The following is a 14,524-nucleotide window of genomic DNA, read 5'->3' as shown; positions in this document are numbered from 1 at the left end:
GGAAGATGATTAATTTGCCATGGGAGTCTTCAGATTTCTTCTTTAATGGGTAGTCCTTTTTTTTTTTTTGGCCCAGAGATTCGTACCCCAAATTCAAGAGACTGGCTTTGTCTAGAATAAAGACAGCCCAAAATATTATTAATTTCTCAAGCAAGATATACTCTTTGATCACTGGTTATTGAATATGGGGTTTCAAATGAGAAAATTTTTTGCTTATGCACAAATAAGTTTCGACTATATACCATACCATATACTTCAAGTAGCTTCTAAAGGCTTATTCATATGTATAATTCTGGAAGGCACACATTGTCTTTATTTTATAAATACATATATTCTCTTCTGAGTTATACAACTTCCAAAAGCTTAGCTGAGACATGGAAATTAGACATGGGCGAAGAGTTAAGACAAAGAAAATACATTTCTGTGTAACTTTGCTATATATACCACCACAGAAAATGTAATGTTACAGGACTCCGAGTGCAAATTCTACACCGAACAGTATTTTTTCCACATAGGGTAAATAGAGCTGGAATATGTGCATCAGATAAATGTTTGAAGTGTGATAAGGATAAAGCTACTTTATATCATTGTATTTGAGAATGCCCTAAAATTCAGATTGTTTGTGAAATTACATTTGCTAACTGTTATAAGAGGGAAGAGTGTTCCAAATTCTTTTATTCTAGGTTACCTACCAGAAAATATTTTTATAAACATACCACATAATCTACTGCACAAAGGTACTAAAGTGTGGAAAGCAGATATAATAGAGAGGTTTTTATTGCAGTTTAAAATTTCAGTAATAAACTCTTTGAAAGCAAATCTCTGTTCTGTAGAATCTGGGAATCCTATTTTAACTTTCTGCCTAAGGATATATAAGCAAATGTTCAATTGACTTGACATGTCATTATCTTTTTCTCTTGACTGGATGTTTGTTTCAAACATATATGGTGGTACTAATATATTGTGAGACATTTTGTAGTTATACCTTGCTCACCTTGTCTGTCTTTATTAGGTATTGTAATTACCCTTTCCATTATTTCATAACGTGTTACTTTATTGGGATGTGGAAATATGAGGAAGAAAAATTCCTGACCATTGTTATAGTTGCTACTTTTAAGTGTGCCTTATATAGTTTAATAAAAAAATTATGTATAAATAAAAGGCTCTAACTTTTATAATATAAGCAGATGTAACATACCCAACCCACCCCTCCCCTCCCCGAATATTAAACAAGCAGGAAACCAGACAAGGTAAATAGAGAATAATAAACAGGTCACGCCTCCAGAGTTTGCTTCCTGTGTAAGGTCATCTTCTTTGCAGTACTTCTGTAACTGAAGTCCAATTCCCATGCTGACTTCATACATTTCAAATCTCACCTCCTTCCAATCCTTATTTCGCTTGCCAAACAAGATTATCAGGGGTCAATAATCAAAGCCATTTAGCCAAAAAAACTCTCAAGTTTTCTGTTTAAAGGTGACTTTTTAAATATTGGAGCATTTATCCGGCTAAAATATAGCCAGATAAAAAGAAGATTTCCCGGGCAGACCTAAGTTACCCATCTAACTTAGCTGATTTTCAGTTGTATCTGGCTAAGTTAACCAGATATCTTTAGACCTGCCTTAGAGCCACTGAACTGGATATTTTTAAAAGATATCCAGTTAAGTAGCACAAAAGGAAAGGCAATTAAAAAAAAAACCGTGTGACTATTAAGCCCAATCCTACAGCTGCCCACCCACGAAAATGAATACACATAACTGGGGCTGCATCAGCCAACTCCTCTGCCACATCCTTCAGTCCCCCAGTTTTAAAATAAGAGTGCAGTAGGGCCTGACCACTCTAACGACCCCCTCCTTCTTGGCTCAAACTATAGGATCCTTTCCTTCCCTCCCACTCGGAATCTTGTACCCCAGACTCTCTTGCCCCAAATCTTCCAACCCCACTGGCTCTTCCAGTATTGCTGCCAGAGCAGTGCTTCCTCTCCTCCCTCTTTCTGTTTCTGTGGATGGCACTCTCATCCTCCCCACTGCCTGTAACCTTGGGGTCATATTTGTTGACTTTCTCGCCTTCTCTACACACATCCAAAGCACTGCTAAAGCGTGTCATTTTTTCATCTGTAGAAATAACAACTAGGACCACTGTGGTTTTAGAGTGAGGTAGAGACTTATATATATATATATATATATATACACAGCAAATTAAAGCATTAGTGCATGGTCACTTTATTTGAAAAGTCACTACGCTTTTGTGTTATGCTAATATTTTTTATATAATCATAACGCATTCTTATTTTTTTTAATTTTTTGAAAATGCAAATGAGAAAGCAAGCTTTGCTGAATGTTAGCGGCTGCTGAGATTCAGTGTGGCACATATAACCTGATGCACTGTATGTTTCATTTGCTTCATCAGGGGCAAGTGTGTTTCTCAAATACATGCAATTCTGAAAAAAAATGGAACACTAGTCCCCCAACGTTTCAACTTTGACTATTTATAACAACAATTTATAAGGCAATACCTGCTTTTATTGTAGATATCAATTATGACATTGGGTTCTTTACATTACATTTCTTCCTCTATAACCCAGTGGATGAGCCTAAGGAAAGGATTGATTTTAGCCATTCACTTAGACTACTTCAGCTTGTTAGTTGCGGACTTCCTGCTGAGCCATCTTTCTCCACTACAGACTATTTAAAATTTGGATGCACTTCAACGTCATTGTGACCAAGTATGCGAAAGCATTCAAGTTGCCAATGCAGTGACTTTAGAAGAGGGATTTTTTTCTATAGCTACTTTATTAGTTCCCTTGACTTTATTGGTTCTCTTACTCGTCGACAATTGCATTCTGTTTTCTCTCTTTTCCTCATGAACTCTGTTCATTAAACATGTCACTCTTATCTGTGTCATTCTCCTCCACTACCAGCTCTGTGTTTTCCAACTTGCTACACTGGGATAGAGCTCCTGAGTCAGTGTGTCATGTTCGCTCTATGGCCACATTCAAATCCAGTCTAAAAACCGCTTTTGAATTGTAATCACGTCTGTACAATAAATACACTTTCCATAGACTCTTACCTGCCTGGTATCTTGTCTTGACTAGATTGTACTAAGCTCTGTAGAACAGGGATAGTCTGTTATGTGTAGCTGTACATGTGTTTAGTAATGCTTTAGAAATGATAAATAATAATAATAATAATAATAATAATAACTGTATTCACATACAGCAAATAGGACCATCCCTTGCATGTACCGTAGCTATCAAAACATCTTCCTCCAGTTCTGTCTACCATGTAGACAGACAATCTCTGCTGCTCCACCTCCATGCCTGCCATATATCCAGTTAGGCTTTCCTCTGCTACCCATTATTCAGTCTCCTAACATATTTCCTAGCTAAGCTGCCCTTATCCAGTCTGACTGTGCTTCTAGGTCCTCCAGCAGAGTATCTTCATCAGCCAGTCACAGCTTGTGGAAGCAAAGGTACCATGGTAATACTGTCTGCCTGTCCTTGTTTAATGCTTTCTCTTTAGTCGTCACCTTCTCCTTTCTTCCTTTCTGGGCCTTGGCAGGAATTTTCCTACTGGGGCACAGATTATAATAAAATTCATGAGAAGGAAATGCTCCAGAGGTAGAGAAAGTGGCGAGGGGGAGGAAAAAGGCATACCAAGGATACAGTGCTATGCTACATGTGGCTCTAGGGCACCTTGACCTAGTTCCTTAGCACAGCTGTATTTTTAAGACGCTCCTTCCCTGAGTCAATTCTGCAGTTGTATCCATTATAATCATATTTTTTATAGCAGTTAAATATGTTTGTGTGGGATTCCGACAAAGGTGAGTAGAGATGTATCAGATTTACTTAAATTCAAAATGATAAGAGTGGCTAAGTAGAAGAGGTACTTTCAAAAAATGTAAACACTGACATCATCTCCTTAGAAGTGAAATATGAAAATGGAAATCTTTATGGTTTTGTTTGTTTTACCTGCTGGCTGAATCATGTGAAGTACTACTACTGCCACTCTTTCAACATCAATAGAGTATGTGGCACTGAAAGAACACGGTACCACAAAATAAAGTACACACTCACTAATTTTTTTTTTATGTATGTCTTCCTTTGCTTTCAGGTAGTCGATTTATTAGTTTCCATGTGTCGATCTGCTTTGGAATCTCCCCGGAAAGTAGTCATTTTTGAGCCATATCCTTCAGTTGTGGATCCCAATGATCCTCAGATGTTGGCCTTTAATCCTAGGGTAAAACATTATTTATTTGTTTTGGTGTGGGGATTGGAATTTGCTGTGCATAGGGCTAAAAACTGACAGAAAATCATCTTTCTCTGTTGACAGGCAGGATGACATGTGGGTGCCATCATTTGACAGTGCTAATGCAGAAAAGCTCTCTCAGAGCACAGAAAAGCCTTTAAGGCTCTTCTCAGTCTCATTTTGATCACTTATTTGACTAGACTCATGTTCTTTCATTCTCTTACTTCTCTAGTATTTTTTCATTCATTTTTGTGTGGAAAGTATTCTTTTCTGCCACGGGTTTTCTCTACATTCCCCTTAATTTTACTAGTTAGGTTTTTTATCATAACTTTATAAGATTTTTATGCCATCATCAATTCGCTGGGTTCCCATTTTAGTGGATGATGAGCATTTTTGGCTCCATGTCAGCCTAATTTTACCTCAACTATTTTTCCTCACAATGAAACAGAAATAGGTCAGTGGCTTCAAAACATTCTCCATATGTAATCAAAAGATGTCCATAATGGAAGACTGCATACAGTGTCTGGGACAAGACCATGATGTCCCTAGATGCAACATTTGTGCCAAGATATCACCTATAGCCATCTGTTCCAAAGAATTAAGTTGCTTAGCTACAGTCCTAAACATTTTACTGGGCAGACTGGATGGACCATTTGGGTCTTTATCTGCTATCATTTCTTATGTACTATGGGGATCATTTTATGTTGCTATGCGGGCCGAGATATTTTATTGCAGCGGAGGGGAGCAAAATATCACAAAGGGGGAGGGAGTTCCCATCATATTTGGTTCCTCCTCAGGAAAATATTGTGACAGTATCCTTGTGATATTTTATCTTGCAGAAAAATTCCATGAGAAAATATTGCAGAGATAGGGGAAATATTGTGCAATAGCCACCCCTTTTCCTGGGGCCGTCATGGTCTTAAATGGCTGGAAGCGACTCAACCCTTGGAAGACCCCTGCCTATCCCCCTGCCGCATGTTGAGGTAGCTTAAAAGAAAAAAAGTTTAAAAAATTGCTGGGTCACATGGTGATGCCCTGCCCAAAGCTCTTCCTTTTGAAGAAAATGCCCCCCCCCCAGTTTGTTCCCTCCCCCAAGGCATCTAACTTCCCCACTCCCTCCCTCCAACCCCTGGGCCCTCCATATATTAGAGGAACTCTCTAGTATCTAGTGACTACCCCAAAATCTCCTCCCCTTAGGTGTTTAATTGTACCTGCAGTGGCCCCTAGGTGTCGGGTCAGTCAATGCCATATTTCAAAATGGAATCTGTCAGACTTTACCCCATCACATGATGGGGCAAAGGCCTTTTGACTGCAATTTTAAAAATGGCAGAACCTTGGGTCCCACTAGACACCAATGATTTCTTCTAAGGTATTGGGGGCAGTCCCCACCAGACACCAGGGAACTTTTTTGTGTAAAGGGAAGTTTGGGGGGGGGGGTTGATTAGGATGGAGGGAGTAGGATCCAGGGTAGGGCCAGGAGGTGATATTTTTGTAAAGGGGAGAGGTTTGAGAAGGGGGGCAAGGCAAGGCCATGAGACATGTAACATTTTTTTTCTATTTTTCTTTTTTACTTCTAAGTAGAGATGAGCATCATTTTTCTGGGTAGGGTCAGGTTTCAGTTCGGGCACTTCGTGGGAAAACTCGTTTTCCCATGGATCATTTTTCGCAAAAATGAAGCTGGAACCCGAACCCAGAAAAATGAATAAAAAAAAAATATGAATCGGAAAAAAAACCACCCCAACCCTTCAAATTTACTGTATTACAAACCCCCACCATCCCGATCCCTCCCCATGACTTACTAAAAGCCATGGTGGTCCAGTGGGGTCCTGCAAGTGATCTCTCCCTCTGGGCCGTTGGGCTGTCAGGCCTGCTATGAATCAAAATTGCGCCGATGGCCCTTTGCCCTTACGATGTCACAGGGGTTACCGGTGCCATTGGTCGGCCCCTGTCACATGGTAGGAGGAATGGATGGCCGGCGCCATCTTGTGCTCCTACCATGTGACAGGGGCTGACCAATGGCACCGGTAGCCCCTGTGACATAGTAAGGGCAAAGGCTATCGGCGCCATTTGAATACTGGCAGCCGACGGCCCGAGTGCAGGAGATCGCTCCAGGACCCCCGCTGGACCACCAGGGACTTTTGGCAAGTCTTGGTTTTGTTTTGTTTTTTTAAAATAAATGTGCCCCTCCCCCTGCACTAACCTGAAAAATGAATTTTCCCCGAAGTTTGGGGAAAATCCGTTTCATGCTTCGCGTCCCCCGAACCACGACGAATTAGGCAATTTTGTTGAAATTGCCTAATTTGTGATAAACGAATGCACATCTCTACTTCTAAGCTGTCTTTAAAAGTGCCAGGGCCATAGGTAGCAGTATCGCTAGACCCCCCGGGAGATCTTTTCCATTTTGGGAGTAGCTGATTTAGAGCCTCTGTAGGTCCTTTAAGCTGTGATCCAGGGTAGGGCCAGGAGGTGACATTTTTGTGAAGGGGGGAGGTTTGAGAAGGGAGGCAAGGCAAGGGAGTATCCTGGGGACATCCAGATGTGCATTAGTATCCCAAAGCCCCCAGGATCAGTTATATACAATTCCAGAGTTTTTGTTAAAATAACACAGTTAGCTTTTTTTGAAGCAAGCAATATTATTTTATTACCATAAAATTGGCTATTAATGAGCTGCTTTGCATGCATTTGAAAATTTTATGCAAGTAAATCACAGCAAAGCAGCTCATCATAATACAGGTGGGTTTTTGGCCTAAATATCATGTGATAACATCATGAAATGCAATTATCACATAATAGAGTTTTATGTGCGATAAATGCTGTTTTCACATATTAATCGCTTATTGTGGTTTAGTAAATGTATCCCTATGTTTGATATTTTTGGTTCAACTGTGAAGTTTTATGCTCCATTGGTCTTGAAGTTTTTGGTGCAAAAGGATCTGGGAGCTGCACCACTCACTAGTGGCTCATTGACACCAAAGAGCTGAAGTTTAGGAAGGGCACGGAGCCATCCCACACTTCACACTCATCCAAGACAAAGGTTTCCTGCACATCAAGCTTGGCCTCAAAGGGGCATGGAGCTGAGCATCATGCAGAAACTTCGGAGCTAAAGTGCTGTCCCTATTAGTACCTAAGACCCAGAGCTTGGAGATAAAGATATCAGCCATTCCTATTCCAATGCAATAACAGGAGAGATCAAACCCGGCAACTTATCTCTCTGAAAGAAATGAAGAAGAGTTCTGTACAGCTCCAGATCTGAGGGAATGTCCCCTTCCTCATCCAGGAGAGTCACCCCTGTCATCATTGGTATCATCATGGTCCACCTGCATTAAAACTCAGTCAAATCGTACTGCGCCATGGCACTTGACCATGGAGACAGGCAGAGGAGTTCTCAGAGAGCATGGAACCACCTGCTGGGGACAGCGCCTGATCTGATCACGCAGAACTAGGGCACCCTGCGAACCTCTGGGCATTGGCCCTGACGGCTTGGATGTTGAGCGCTTAGTCCTTCAGCCCTTGGCCCTCTTGGACTGTGTCTCCCAAGTGCTGGTTCCATCCCCTTTATCATTTTGGTTACCCTTCTCTGTACTTTTTCTAATTCTACTATATCTTTTTTGAGATGGGGTGACCAGAACTCAAGATGAAGTTTCACCATGGAGCAATACAGAGGCATTATGATATTCTCTCTTTTATTTTCCATTCCTTTCCTAATAATCTCTAGCATTCTGTTTGCTTTCGTGGCTTGCATATTGAGCAGAAGATTTCAACGGATTTTCAAGGATGATACCTAGATCTTTAATCAATTTAACATTGCAATTTTGTGTTTCCTGTAAAGATTTCTCCACCAAGTCCATCCACGGATTAAACTCTTTTATCTGTTCTTCATATATGTTAACTTTAACACTGAGAGCTTCTAGCTTTGCATTTTGTCCTTGTAAAGAATTACCCAGAGCAGACACCAGATCCCATATAGCTTCCAAAGTCACAATTGCTGGCTTAGGAGGTAACTGGAAATGAGTTAACTCACCCAGCTTTCTCTCCTCAGCATTTTCCACCAACACTACACTGTAGCCTCGTTAAGCTCTTTCTGCTCCCTCTCTGGCGTCGATGTGACTAACTCCCCTCCCGGGGTTGTCTGAAATCCTGCAATGCATGAGAAGGTCGGAAGTGAACCTCCTCTCTGCCCCCCTCCCTCCGGAATCGCAGGAACCACTTCGGGACCTTGCTTCACTTCAGGTAGAGGAGGATCTGGGGAAACTTCCAACTTTGGAGTTCGAGGTGCCGTGGGACTAAAGGTAATATCTCCCAGCGATAACAACGCTTCCTCATCAGTTACCGCAGCGGGGGCTTCCTCCCCTTGTAATGCTGCTTTCTCAGTGTACATCGAAATAAGACGCTGCCCAGAGGGAAGGGTCGAGTCGGAAGGGTAGACTCTAACCTTTCCCTTCCTTTTTGCCAGCATATTTTAGTGAAGTAAATTGAAGACCTCAGCAGCGTCTTTCCATATGCCGATTTATGCCACCATCTTGCTTCCCCCACTAAACAACTATACCATTCTGAATTTAAGACTTCCATTTTAAATTCCTCCTCCTCATTTTTCTTTTTATTTCAGATGCTTCAACCCTGGGGAGCTCACATTCACTAGTCCCACAACATAGTCCTCTGGGCTGTTTAGGAAAGACTATACCACATCAATTTCCTAGAACTTTGGAAAGTATTGTACACTCCAAGGGCTTTCAGAGACCAGGTCGCCAACAAAACTGTCTTGTTCAGACAGTCAGGTAGTTATGTTCTTCCTGAAGAAGGGAAGAACTGGATCACTCCTTCTGTGTCAGGAGGCAGCCAGTTTATGGAACTGAACCATCTTATAAAGGACAGCTCTGATAGTCGCATATCTGGTAAAAAAAAGACAATGTCTTGGCAGACAACTTAAGTCACATTTTAAACCTCCACAAGTATTCTCTAGGACACATGGTGGTAGATATTTTTGAGGAGTAGAGAATGGATGTTTGCATCCATTCTAAGCAAGAAAGTCCTCAGCTTCTGCTGCAGGAGATGATCATAAAGCAGACTAGCATCAGATGTTTTTCTCTCTAATGGGGTAAGGTCTTCTGTTTGCATATCCTCCAGTATCTCTGGTTGCAAAACCCATAGTAAAACTCAGAGATGACCAAGGAACTATGGTTCATGTAGCTCCTTTTTGCCAAGGCAGATTTGTTCCCTCTCCATCAAGAACTGTCAGAAAACCAATTCAGTCTGAAGCTTCTCCAGTCTTGATCACTTAGGTCCAAGGGAGTCTACTTTATTTATTTTATTTATTTAAATTCTTTTAATATACCGATGCTCAAGACCAAGTCTTATACCGGTTTACAGTATAACTGGGGGGAAAAAACCAATTAACAACGATATAGAAGGCAAAGTTACAAAAAACAGGGAGCATAAACATGGGCGTTAGAAGAGAAGAAGAAGATCAGACGAGTACAATTGGAGAGCCATGTAACAAAATAGTCAGCGAACAAATTGATTGCATATGTAAAAATAGCCATGTAGCAAAATAGTCAGCAAACAATTGATTGCATATAGAGTATCTGAATTTTTGATGGGTAGAGTTGTCCTAAGCGGTTGAGGTATCTGACTCCCACAGCTTGGATATTGAGTGCAAGATAGTACATTTCCTTGGTTTCTCCAATAATGTCTCTCAAGTTCATCTAGCTTCAAGGAAAGAATGTACCTGGAAGTCTTGTAAGTTGAAGTGGAGATTATTTACCATATATTGTGAAAAGATGTCCCTAGACACTTTTTGTCTCACACAAAACCTTGATTATCTTGTACATCTTTTGTAGTAGACCTGAAGACCAACTTAGAGTTCACTTTAATGCAATTGGCGCTTATCAACATCATGTAGAAGTTAACTCCTTTTCTGTACAGCCTTTGGTTGTCACATTTATTTGGGGCTTGTTTCAGTTGAATCATTCCATTAAGCCATCCATGGCATACTGAAAGCTCAATGTGGTACTTATTCAGCTAATGAAAGCCCCTTTTGAGCATCTAAACTCTTGTGGGCTCAAAACCTAGAAAGTCATAATTTTCATGGAAGTCACTTTGACATGTAGAGTTAATAAGCTCAAGGCCCTTATCAACCCTACACTAATTTTATCTTTATAGGGTGGTGTTGAACAAATATCCTGAGTTCCTAACTAAAGTGGTATTGGACTTTCACCTTAATCAGCCACTATTCTACCAACATTTTTTTCCCAGAGCACATGTTCACAAGAGTGTATAAGCTTTACACAGTTTGGATTGTCTTTACCTTCTACCTTGGTGAATTAAAACCCTTAGAAAATCCACCCAGTTGTTTTGTTATTATTTTGGTCCAAGCAAGCCTTGGATTGCTGTAGCCAAACACACCTTCTCTAATTTGAAGATTCAATTTCCTTTATATTATGCCCAAGCGGTTCTAACATTGGGTGGGCACGTCAAGTGCCAAATGTTAGAGCTATGACTGGATTTGATGTCAACCTGAGCCTGGCTTCAATTGAGAATTGCAAGGCTGTGACATAGGCTTCCATCCACACATAAAGGAAACTTCCATCCACACATCTAAGGAAACTGGAAGAGTGGTCAAAGATATGGCAGCTGAGATTCAATGCCAAGAAGTGCAAAGTCATGCATATGGGGAGTGGAAATCCGAATGAACTGTATTCGATGGGGGGGGAAAGGCTGATGTGCACAGAGCAGGAGAGGGACCTTGGGGTGATGGTGTCTAATGATCTGAAGTCGGCGAAACAATGCGACAAGGCGATAGCTAAAGCCAGAAGAATGCTGGGCTGCATAGAGAGAGGAATATCGAGTAAGAAAAGGGAAGTGATTATTCCCTTGTACAGGTCCTTGGTGAGGCCTCACCTGGAGTACTGTGTTCAGTTCTGGAGACCGTACCTTCAAAAAGACAAAGACAAGATGGAGGCGGTACAGAGAAGGGCGACCAGGAAGGTGGAGGATCTTCATCGGATGACGTACGAGGAGAGATTGAAGAATCTAAATATGTACACCCTGGAGGAAAGGAGGAGCAGAGGTGATATGATACAGACTTTCAGATACTTGAAAGGTGTTAATGATCAAAAGACAACGACAAACCTTTTCCGAAGGAAAAAAATCAGCAGAACCAGGGGTCACGATTTGAAGCTCCAGGGAGGAAGATTCAGAAACCAATGTCAAGAAGTATTTCTTCACGGAGAGGGTGGTGGATGCCTGGAATGCCCTTCCGGAGGATGTGGTGAAGACCAGAACTGTGAAGGACTTCAAAGGGGCGTGGGATAAACACTGTGGATCCATAAAGTCAAGAGGCTGCCAATGAAGAGTGGGTGACTCGCCAGAATGATGGCTACTGCCTGGAGTCAATACCCTTATTAAATAAACATACACAGGCTTACGGTGACTCCAACATCGCTCTAAGCTTCAACAGCAAGAGGAAATGTGGAAAAAGGATTCACACTCACAAAGAGGGGAGTAGCTGGCTTGTTACGGCGGTTACTACCCCAAATCAATAAGCCTGATACTTCACTTTCAATGCATATACAGCAAAGTTCTCTGATTCAACGGCAGGGGAGAAGAAAAACTGATACTTCACACATCCAGCAGAGCTCTCTGCTTCAACGGCAGGGGAGAAGAAAAGAGGGTTCGCACTCACAAAGCGGGGAGTAGCTGGCTTGTTACGGCGGTTACTACCCCAAACCAAATGTGCCTGATACTTCACTTTCGATGCACATCCAGCATGGCTCTCTGCTTCAACGGCATGGGAGAAGACTTATACGTCACGCATATCCAGCATAGCTCCCTGCTTCAACGGCAGGGGAGAAGAAAAACAACCAATAAGGGCTAATAACATAGTCTGGGTAAAACAAATAAGCATGGGTGCAGCTTGCTTATTGCGGCGGCTACTACCCCTAACGAATCAAGCTAGATATTTCACTTGGATGCAGCTCCATCACTGCTCTCTACATTAAACGTGGGGGTGGAAGGGAAATAGAACCAAGAGCTAAGAGAAACAGATAAGTATGAGAGAAAATATGTGTGAAGCTTGCTGGGCAGACTAGATGGGCCATTTGGTCTTCTTCTGCCGTCATTTCTATGTTTCTATGTTTCTATGTAAAAAGCCCATTATTGCTTAATATTAACTCTCAGTGTGTGGTAGTAGGTTTGGTTAGTCTGTTTTTCAGGGTCTCATTGAGGTTTAAAATCGAACTTCATCCCCAATAGGCTCAATTTTTATTATTTTGAGTTGTCTTCTATTTAAAAAAAAAGCAAAGAAAAATAATTGAAAGGGGCTGCTCCTCCCAAAAATATATTCTCCCTCCCATTGACAGTTGGTTATTTTCCCCTCATTTGTTGAAAGGCAACCTTTGTGGTTGATCATCCTGCATCTGGAAAGAGAAAACTAAATTGTTTACCAGTAGGTTGATTAGACAGACATATCCTCCATCCTGACCTTTGGAGTTGGCTATTCAGCTTATATATAAGTGAGGGAACTTATGTGGCAGTAGCTGCATGGGAAGGTTCATGCATATTCAGAAGAGCGTTTCTGGGCTCTAAGAGAGCTTTTCCTTATTGGTGCTGTTGGATGATATCACCCACATGTGTGACTGATTATCCTGCTGTCAATGGAGATCACCCGTTCTAGGTTAGCATCTTGATATAAATTTCAGATTCTGAGCCTGTATGTGTTATAGCCTGATTTCAGATGTTAGAATTTGTTGTGTAGCTAATAGTTGCATGCAAGTACATTCTGGTCATTAAGAGGCCAATATTCAGTTGGCCGTTTAGTGGACAAGTTATCCGGCTAGAGTTAGCAAGATAACTTGTCCTGGATATTCAGTGGAGTAACTGTCTCACTGAGTATTCCTGAATAAAGTTATATGGCTAACAATAGCCAGATAACTTTAAGCATAACCGGATATTCTTTTAAATATAGCCGGTTATGTATAAAGTTATCTGGCCTTGTGTGACCGGATAACCAGCCACTTAACCAGATATTTTCAAAAGATATCCAATTAAGTGGCAAAACTAGTGAAAAATAAAATGCAGACCTGCAAGCCCTGACTAAATCCCACCCCCAATCCAAACTTCATGGTTGAACCCAGCTGTCTCCTCCCCAAACAGCCCAAATCGGAATTAAAAAAACAATATAAGGGCCGGGGGTTTGCACCAGAGTCTCCCTCCTCCCCCACCAGCCATCAATTTCCAGGTTTTCTCTTTTAAATTTTAACATCTGTGGGCCCCCTCCTTCCTCTCTCCTTCCTCCCACATCCACTCTTATCCTCCCTCTACCTTAAAGAGTCATTTCTCTTCAGCCTGGATAGTGGTAGCCTCTTACCATGACCCGGGCCCGATGCGTCTAGTGTTGCTAAGGAGCTACATTAGAAGCAGGTCTACAGATAACTGTAGACTTGTTCAGAAGCAGCTCTAACTTCATCCGGCTAACCTAGCCGGATATATCCGATATTTGGCTAGATTAGTCAGATATCTCAGCCCTTCTCCGGAGCACCCTCAAAACGCCCCTTATTTTTAACTAGTTACCCAGCTAGAATTTAGTTGTATAAAGGCTGACTATAGCCAGCTATGCTATTTGGATGGATGTTAGGTTATCCGTCTAAATGGCTTTTGAATATGGACTCCTAAATCTATATGTTTCTGAGCACACAAACCACTTATGAAGGTAAGTGGTTCATTGCAGGTGCAAAGTGTATGGGTAAAGAATACACAAAGATTTCAAAATGAAATCCACATGAGTTCTTTATCTGACCCGCTCTAACCTTGTTCCCAAGGTGAGAGGAGCAATTTTCAAATATTTTGTAATGTATGTGTGTTATTGAACAGTTATGGTCCTGAGGTAGAAAATTCGCTGAGGCAAATGCCCTCTCTTTTTTCAAATGTTCTTCGGGTATGTGCCTTTGTGCTCACATTGTTCATACAACTGTGTTTAATACATTTGATGCAATACCAAGTTCTTAGTTCATCGATAACTCTTACTAACTTCGCCCTGTTATTTTTATCTCACATATTGTTAATATGTCTGATGTATATCTAAGTTTTTTGGTTTAGCGATAATATCTAAAATTTCTTATTACATTCACCTTGTTATATGTATCTTGTTCGATGTATTTTCTAACGTTTGTTCTATGTATGTACCATTACATGAACATCGGTATATAAAAGCCTTTAAATAAATAAATAAATATATAAAAACATTTTTTCCTAATAAACTGAGCAAATAGGGGTAGATTTTAAAA

General features: G+C 41.1%; 1 protein-coding gene across 2 annotated transcripts in view; it reads left to right on the top strand.

Moving 5' to 3' along the window:
* The window catches only part of PARP8 (poly(ADP-ribose) polymerase family member 8), a 451,712-nt gene that overhangs the window by 268,809 nt on the left and 168,379 nt on the right, over nucleotides 1–14,524 (top strand). For both annotated transcript variants that reach the window (XM_029577668.1, XM_029577676.1), the window contains exon 17: nucleotides 4,110–4,235. In XM_029577668.1, the coding sequence (XP_029433528.1) occupies nucleotides 4,110–4,235 (126 nt within the window). The remainder of the gene's footprint in view (nucleotides 1–4,109; nucleotides 4,236–14,524) is intronic.

The sequence above is a fragment of the Rhinatrema bivittatum genome, chromosome 1 (assembly GCF_901001135.1).
Source record: "Rhinatrema bivittatum chromosome 1, aRhiBiv1.1, whole genome shotgun sequence".
NCBI classification, from domain to species: Eukaryota; Metazoa; Chordata; class Amphibia; order Gymnophiona; family Rhinatrematidae; genus Rhinatrema; species Rhinatrema bivittatum.
Note: the sequence above shows the minus strand (reverse complement) of the source record. Positions and strands in the feature narration are given on the sequence as shown.